General features: G+C 28.5%; 1 protein-coding gene across 2 annotated transcripts; it reads left to right on the plus strand.

The window, feature by feature from the left end:
• LOC145192408 (E3 ubiquitin-protein ligase TRIM23-like) lies at positions 1–7,650 on the plus strand. 2 transcript variants are annotated; one of them, XM_090065579.1, is made up of 9 exons: positions 1–313; positions 2,447–2,561; positions 3,926–4,094; positions 5,008–5,517; positions 5,681–5,955; positions 6,088–6,340; positions 6,446–6,556; positions 7,053–7,177; positions 7,271–7,650. In XM_090065579.1, exons 4-9 carry the CDS (start codon positions 5,340–5,342, stop codon positions 7,439–7,441), a joined length of 1,113 nt encoding a protein of 370 aa, XP_089921705.1. In that variant the 5' UTR covers positions 1–313; positions 2,447–2,561; positions 3,926–4,094; positions 5,008–5,339; the 3' UTR covers positions 7,442–7,650. The 2 variants fall into 2 exon arrangements, with proteins under 2 accessions (XP_089921705.1, XP_089921696.1); XM_090065570.1 differs by lacking the exon at positions 2,447–2,561.
• Positions 7,651–8,693: the final 1,043 nt, after the last annotated feature.

Raw genomic sequence — 8,693 nt, forward strand, 5'->3', positions numbered from 1 at the left:
GTATTTCATGCAAAAATTACACCAAAACGGTGTAAATTAAGACCGTTTCGATGTTTTTCATGCTGCATACCAAAACGGTGTAATTTAACACCTTCTAAGAGTGTATATTTTACTTTAAAATACTAAGATGATTTCCAAATTAGCGTGATTAAACAAAATATAAAAATATTCACGAGACTCGAAAACTGGATCAACAGACAAGAATTTTGCAGCTATGAATAGTAATAGTTGTGGGATGAAATTCTCTTTTGAAGGTTTCACGATGAGATCACCTTTAAGTCCTACTTCTACTAAAAGTAAAAAGAAATACAGTGTAAGTATAAACAAAATGCTAGACTTCTCCTTGAACCTTTCCGTGACATTCATTGTTTATAATTATTCCTTCACCTATTCTGCAGTAATCCATTTTAAAATTTTTTATTTTTTTATTTATCGTTAATGTGAATTTCCATACATCATTTTTATGTTCTATTAATTATTTTTAGTATACAAACTGTATATATATATATATATATATATATATATATATATATATATATATATATATATATATATATATATATATATATATATATATATATATATGCATATACACTCTCTATTTTTAGTTATGTTTCTGTAATGTTTTATTTACTGCATAGATGGTTTTATAGACTATACTATAACTAAACATTTGTGATTTTCTCATATTAATTTTATTTATTAACAAGCAGGGGTAGTGTATTGAATTAATTCTAAATAAGGAATTTCAGAGATATCATGTGCAAGAAGTTCTGTAACAAAACTTTTTTAATAAATTAAATAGTAGCAAATGCGCATGAAATGCAAATTTTGTTTTATGGATGCTACAATGAAGGCTTACATTACAAATTGTACACAATGTGAGAACAGCATCAATTATAAATATTTGACAGAGGGAAAGAGCAGCTCTGGAACCAAAAAAAGAGTAAATCTGTCTATTGTTATGAAATTATTTTATGACTTACAAAAATCATTCGAAGAGCATTTGTCACACTCACCAATCCTGAAAACTGAAGAACTATCCCTATAGGCACTATTAGCAAATCTAAAAGACTTATAAATCAAAATGTTTATTTTACAGCCAATTCACTCGACTGTCAAACCAGTGATGAAGAAATCTTAATTGAATTAAGTTACAATTACAGGTATTTAATATGTTGCGAAGGAAAAATTAATGGTTTTCAGATTAACAATATCTTCTAAAACATACAATTCTATTAGTGTATACTGATATATGTATACATATATTCTTTCAGCTTGATGAGTTAAGTAACTTGTAATATCTGTTTACAAATACCTAACATCAAAGTGATAAAGGTGCTGAGTGAAATACTTAAATACAGAGCAGTTATTTAGTAAGGCATTTATTTGAAAAAATGTGGTATGCACAAGTTCAATAGCTTAGTGGAAGGGCATGTGTAATACCACAGAATGGTAAATATTTACTACTGGATTTTTTAGCTTACCACCAACAAGTGCCTATGTTGAGATAAATTTTAGTTGTGATTCTCACATACATTCAGCTGACTGTAAACAAAATGACAACAGATCAGCAAAACTACTATTTTTTGTGCATAATTTTGCTCTTGAAAATACTGTAAACTTGCCAACAAATCATGGCACAACTTTTGAAAAAGAATGTATGCCACCCACATCTAGGAGAAATGTCCCTGCTTCAATAACATCACTGTCACAGGATGCAATTTGGGACTTTTCTGATGGGTTGCAATTGTAGCTGATATGCCCAGTGACAATTTTAATACTGAATCTGAAATTGGTTAGCCAAATATGTAATTTAGTCACTTTCTTCAATCTTTGCATATTTTATTTTTATATTTACTGAAATGCTTTTATAATGCTTTACTTTACAAAATTTTGCTGTATAGTTTTTTTAATTTACATGCAGTTTTTAGCAAATATGTTTCTATATGATGTTAATAGGATTTTTTTTTTTTTTTTTTTTTTTGAAACATAAATACCAAATACAATGTATTTGGTATTTACAATGTTTTTTTGTTTTATATAATTTATCTTTTTTTTTTCAAAATCAGATTAATATTAATTGATAATAAAATAATAGCCTAATTTCTTTAAAAAAAAGCATTTAAGTAATAAAGATAACAAAAAACAAAACAAATAAAAGAGTGCAAAATACTTCTTTTTCTCTTTTTTTTTTTTTTTTTTCTTTTTTTTCACAACCCTCTTTATAATCTCTTCTTTCAGAGGATGATTGTTCTCTTTTTATGAGATATCTATTTCTTCTTCTACGATCATTGATTCTTGGCTCTTTAAATACTTCTGTTACTTTTAGTTATTTTGATTTTCTTCTTACATTTGTTTTTTCTTCAACAAAAGTTTGCAATTGAAACTCTTTTAATTTGTTGAACTTATTTTCATTGATCTGGAAATTCTTTTGTATTTATAGGATTTACTTTCAGTACTTATAAACTGGTTGGTATGATTGATCTGAAATTTCTACCAATTGAGTTGTGCAGGTGATTTGTAGCCAACAGGGTGTTTTGTGCTTCAAGCATTGTTAGGTACGAATCTTTGTTTAGCTGTCAACAAGTTTTTCATAGTTCATGTGCCTTTCCACTATTCCATTTAACTTCAGGTTATGTGGACCAGTTGTTATAGGAGGTTGAAATTCCAATATTTAAGTAAATTTATTGAGCTCTTGATGTAAACTGTGAAGCATTATGTCTTTTATTGTTTCTGACTCACCCAATCTTTGCAAAAAACATTTCTTTGATATAAGTTTATGCTTTCAAGTTAAAGTTTATTTGTCCCTCATTTGTTGTAGTAGTCAACTATGATGATAAGATCTTGGGCACTCAAATAAAACAGAAAGGGATGTACCTCTATTTCACTAAGAACAATTGGTTTTTTATATTTGGCCTTAAGATAATTTATTTGCTCTGAGTTTTGTTTTCTCTAAACTTTGTGCCAAATGCAGTTTTTTTCATGTTGAAAATTTCATTCGTGGCTTTTTTAAAGGGCATAGTTTATTATTGGTATTTCTTATTAACATGAAAAATGTTATTGTAAATATTCTAGAAGCATGCTTTTGCCAGGTTTGAAAGCCAGTTTTAAATTGTTCTTTTGAAGTTCCGCAGTAATCTTTTAATTTTTGTGGTGTGTTCACTTGAGTTTTCATGAAAAAACTTGTAGTTTGTGGTTACTGTATTCTTTATTGATGAAGTCTATTACAACCAAATTGGACAGTTAAATACATACTTAAACTGTGTTGATGTTATTGCTCTTGATGAATATGCTGCTAGTTGTACATCTTGCATCAACTCTGCTCCCAATCTTGTTTTTTATGCATCCACTTGAACCATAACTTCTTTCTTTGCATCATAAAAATTTTGAGACAGTTTTTAAGTTAGGTTCTGTTGTTATTAATCTCAAAGCTTGTTTATGTTCGTTGTTAATCTCATTTTTTCTAAACAATTTGTTGTACTTTTATTATGTTTTTGTCAGGTAAATAAAAGGATAGTTTCATATAAAATGTCATCTAGTAGAAGCTTTTATGAGGTTTTTCTATGTTTTTGAATTAACAAAATTTCTTTTTGTTAATTCAAAAACATAGACAAAATCAGTCTATGTTTTTGAATTAACAAAATCATTGCTAAGTTTGATTAAAAAAAAAACAACTGATTTCTTTGCTACTAATAATTTTATATCACTTTAGAAAGTTTTTTGACTAAATATACTTATATAAATAAAATATGTATTTACATATTGTCGCAATTATGAAGTTATAAATCTTAGGAAAAGATTGTTATCATGATTATAATTTGCATGAGTAATCTTTTTAAAGAACTACGGCATAAATTTGTTGCTAAATATATAAATTCACTAGATATGAATATGTTCATGAATATCTAAATTTCTTTTAAAGACTCTTGAGTGTCGCATATGTGATGATCTCTTTGCACAACATGGGGACAAAGTTCCAAGAGTTTTATCATGTGGTCATTCAGTTTGTCATGAGTGTTTAAGTAAATTACAGAATGAAACAGTTGTTCAATGCCCGTTTGATAGAACATCTACAAGCTTAGGAGATGCAGGTTTGCTTGTATATTTACTTTGGTACTTTTTTTTTCTGTAAAAAACTTATTTTATTTAGATATTTTATGAGGGATTTTTTTTTTTTCCAATTCATCTGACTTTAATTTTGTCTATTATAATATAATATTGTTTTGTTTTTTTTTAAAAAAAAGTTTTTTCAAAGTTTCTTTAATACTAAATGTAAATTGTATTTCTGAAAATAACATTAAAATTTTTTTATTGTTCTAATTCCAGTTGGTTTATTTTTGCTCAATCCATGAGTTTAATTTTGCAAGATTTGGTTAACAAGTTTTCCAATTTTGCAAGATTTATGAGGAATTTAATCAATTATTATAAGCATTTAATCAACATAGCATCAATAACTACATGTTAATTAAAATTTCAATATAATATCAATTAATTTAATTTATTTAAATTATTGTTTGCTTGTTCTCTTGTAAAGATACATATTGACCTCTAAAAAAAATAACAATCCTAAGAGGAACCTCTGACAATGCTCTCTTACAACGCTCAGCCAATATTTTATAGTGCTTGTGCACATTATTGGTCTTGTAAAGATAAATATCACCATAAGGATTTTAGTCACCACAAAGTGATTTTGTAAAAGGACATGGTATGCTTAATGAATTAATCTAAGTTAAGTGTAATAAACTACATTGTTCTCTTGTAAAGATACATATTGACCTCTATAGTGCTGAAAAAATAAGGATAAAACCTTTATGTTAATTAGTTAGCATATTATATAAATTATGATTTTAATTTTTATGAAATAAATAAAAATCGTTATAAAAATGTAATGATATACATTTTTAAAGAATTTTTTGATGAATTTTTTAAAATTTTGTTAAAAGTTAAAAAATTTTTATTTATTTAAAAATGTAATTAACTTTTTTTTTTTTTTTAATTTTTCAGGAATTTGGGGTTTGAAGAAAAATTTTGCTTTGTTAGAGTTGCTAGAAAGATTAGAGCAATTTAAAGAATCAAAAACAATTGCAGAGTTTATAGATGATACTTTTTTAAAGTGTGATGAAGATGATCTTCACCAGGCCGATGTTTTTTGCACTGTATGTTTAACAAATCTTTGCAATTACTGTGCAAAAGAAACACATAAATCAAAAACATTACTTCTTCACAAGAAAATTCCTATATCTGAAAAACCTCGAATAAATCCTCCTTGCTCATTGCATCATGCCCATATATTAGAGTTTGCATGCTTAGAAGATTCTTGCCGTGAAAACCCCTTGATGTGCTATATCTGTAAAGATTATGGAATACATAAAGGACACAAACATGTATTGATTGAAGCTGAAGCTGAGAATATTAGGAAATCTATTCAAAATGCATTGCAGCATGTTAAAACATTTTCTGGCGAAGTTACAATCTTTGCAAGAAAGCTTGCTGAGATATCAGAAAAAATTGAAGGCACAGCTTTCTATTTTAATTTTAATTATGTTTGATATTCTTATACTTCATAATGTTATTAGTATTTTTTTCATCATCTTATGTAAAATCCAATTATGTGCATGTTATTTTAGCAAACTATTTATTACTTTCTTTTTTTAAGTTGTATCTTAACATTATTTAGGTGTTAGTTTGTCTAGTACAAGTAGTGGAGGGGTGGTACCTACACCAGTACTTGGAAACGCTGAGGTTGCAAGAATACGTATCAGGGAGTATTTCAATGAATTGAGGGATACTATTAGACAGCAAGAGAATGAGGCTCTGTCTGTAGTTAACTGTTATGTGCGAGAAAATTTATGTTCAATACGTCAGCAACAAGAAGACATGGCAGTTTTATTTTCACAAATTTCTCATGTTTGCATTCAATGTGAGCAAGCCCTAATGCGAAGTGATGCTGAAGTAAATATTTTAAAACAGATATTAATCAATAAAAGTTTTAGATTAAGTTTTAAAAAATAGCTTATGTTATTTTTAGTATTTAAAAAGTAAATAGTTTTTTTAATTCTCACTCTGTTTAATGTCATACAAAAGGTAATTCAAGCAAGGGCAAATATTGTAAATCTCCTTGATGCTGTGCAACAACAGCAGCAATATTTCACAGAACTTTCAGAACTTTGCAAAGAAGATCCTGAAATTCCTTTTGCATTTACTAAAGATAATCGTGTGCATATTGGACCAAAAATGGAGATGCGTGTACTTGCTTTAGGGTTAGATAATGGCGGAAAGACATCAATTTTATTCAAGCTAAAACAGAATGAGTTTGTTTCGGCCATAACAACAATAGGTATTAATTTTAAAACTTGTTGAGAATTCACATGGGGTTTAAAGTTACCAGTTTTCCAAATGCTTTAATTGTTGAACAATTATTGGATTTTTATCTGTTTTTCAGGTTTCAATGTTGAGACAGTGGAGCATAAAAGCGTTAAATTTACAATATGGGATGTTGGAGGTGTTCAAAAACTACGACCACTTTGGCGTCATTACTACTTAAACACCCAAGGTAGCATTTTGTCATGAGATCACAAACAATGGTGGTTAACGATGACATAGTTAATATATTCAAGAATGAATAAATGAATGAATTATAGATATCTATTACCTATAAACAAATTTTAACTTGAGTTCAAAAATTCTTTAAGCTAGATTTACCTTAGTACTTTTTTTAGCATGAAATTTTTCTTAAATAAGATTTAAAGGCCACACTGATTCTCATTCTTTGGGTGGATAATCTTATTCATAAAACTATTCTGGTCTACACTGAACCAAACTGATCGCATTTTCGTTTTTAAATTTCATGCTGGGTATATTTTATGTTTACTACATTATCAGACTTGATTTAAACTGACTTGTAATAGTTTAAGTTTTTAAATTTTGTTCTGGGTTTTATTAATCTATTGATTAACAACAGCAAATATTTTAAATGTATTCATTTGAAGTAATCGATACTTTATGCAAATTTTCTCTAATACATGAATTTTTATTTTTATCTTCGTTAGCCGTAATATTCGTGATCGATAGCACAAACACAGAACGCTTAAATGAAGCACAAGAAGAGTTGGCTAAGCTTCTTGCAGAGAAAAGGCTGCAGGATGCCCTGATATTGATATATGCTAACAAACAGGTAATCTCAATTTACTGCAACTCAACTCAACTCTGTAGAATTCAAAAATGACGACTGATTCTTTTCCTCTTTTTTTTTATACGTTGTTTACAGGATTTACCTTGCGCTCTTCGTCTTGACGATCTGCGTGAAAGAATTGGAATACATCGACTATGTTCCGGACGTACCTGGACTTTAATTGGTTGTAGTGCCCACACGGGAACTGGGTTACATGAAGGTTTAGACTGGATGGCGAGGCAATTTTTGTCAGAATTTGATAATTAAATTCCCTATGAGCTTCCTTTTGTTTTGATGATTTGCATGAAGTTTTTTGTTAGGCGAATGCCTCTCATGATTTTGCAATATTTTTTAAAAAAAGTTATTTATTTGTATATATTTTGTTGTGAATATAGAATAGAAAGATGTAAAAAAGTTTATATTTGTTGTTAAAAATGTTTCTATTTGCGTTATTATTAATAAATAGATTTAAAATACATCGTGATTTTAAAAGCCTTATAAGACTCAGCTTTCGCAACACAGATACCTTAAGATTTATGTACGAGTATCTGCTTAACAGCCGATTGATTATACTCCAAAAATCAACCAATTTAGAAAAATGATTTACTAAACCTGCTGGTTATGCATCTTAACGAAAAAGAGATGAGTCCATACTTCTAAATAAAAACCATTATATTCTTGTTTTTCACCTGTTTTTACGGATTTCATTATTGTATTTGCCCGCATTTGCTTCAGATAAAATCTGACCAATTTTGCGATTTTCTTTTTGTAACCTTTTTTTTTTTTTTTTTTTTTCAGCGTGTTGGGATAAAAGTTAATTCCTGTCTTGAACTTTTGTATGAACAGGCCCTGTTTATCGTAAATTTCAGACACGAAGCTCAAGTCAAGCCCTAAGCCACGAATCTCTTTCGCTCATTAAAGAGATCAGTAATTTAATGATATTAACAATAATAACCAGCAATAGATGTGCGTTTATATTTATATAAGCACAGTAGCGTGCAAAAGTTTAGAAACATCACATTTTTTTCAATTTTTAAAGCATGTTTTCACAAACTTTCTCAAATCAGCTGAAATTTTTACCAATTGTTTTTTACATTAATTCAATTCATAATATAAACCGCAAAAATTATTAATTATAACGGTTAATTAAAGTTTAACATTTTTTTGAAATGGTTTCCGTGCAAAAGTTTAGAAATAGTAGCATACCCTGCAATTATGGACCAGAGAGTTTATTTATACATCATGAAGAATGTTATGCTGCCACATACAAAGATAAAACTCCCAAGTGGATCTTACAGCAGGATAATGACCCAAAGCTTGTTCCGGATCTGTTAAGGATTTTCTAAAATCACAAAAAATCAAAGTTCTTGAATGTCTCTCACAGAGCCCTGATCTCAGTCCTCTAGAATACCTATGGGAGCACATCAACCGCCAATTAGTTGGCATAAAACCAACCAACAAAGACCATATATTTGCTTTAATTAAAGAATGTTGGTATAACATTCCTCAGGATGTTCTC

This window comes from Hydra viridissima, unplaced genomic scaffold (genome assembly GCF_058129835.1).
Source record: "Hydra viridissima isolate aposymbiotic clone 2 unplaced genomic scaffold, HvirCarnegie_v1 scaffold_1, whole genome shotgun sequence".
Lineage (NCBI taxonomy): Eukaryota > Metazoa > Cnidaria > Hydrozoa > Anthoathecata > Hydridae > Hydra > Hydra viridissima.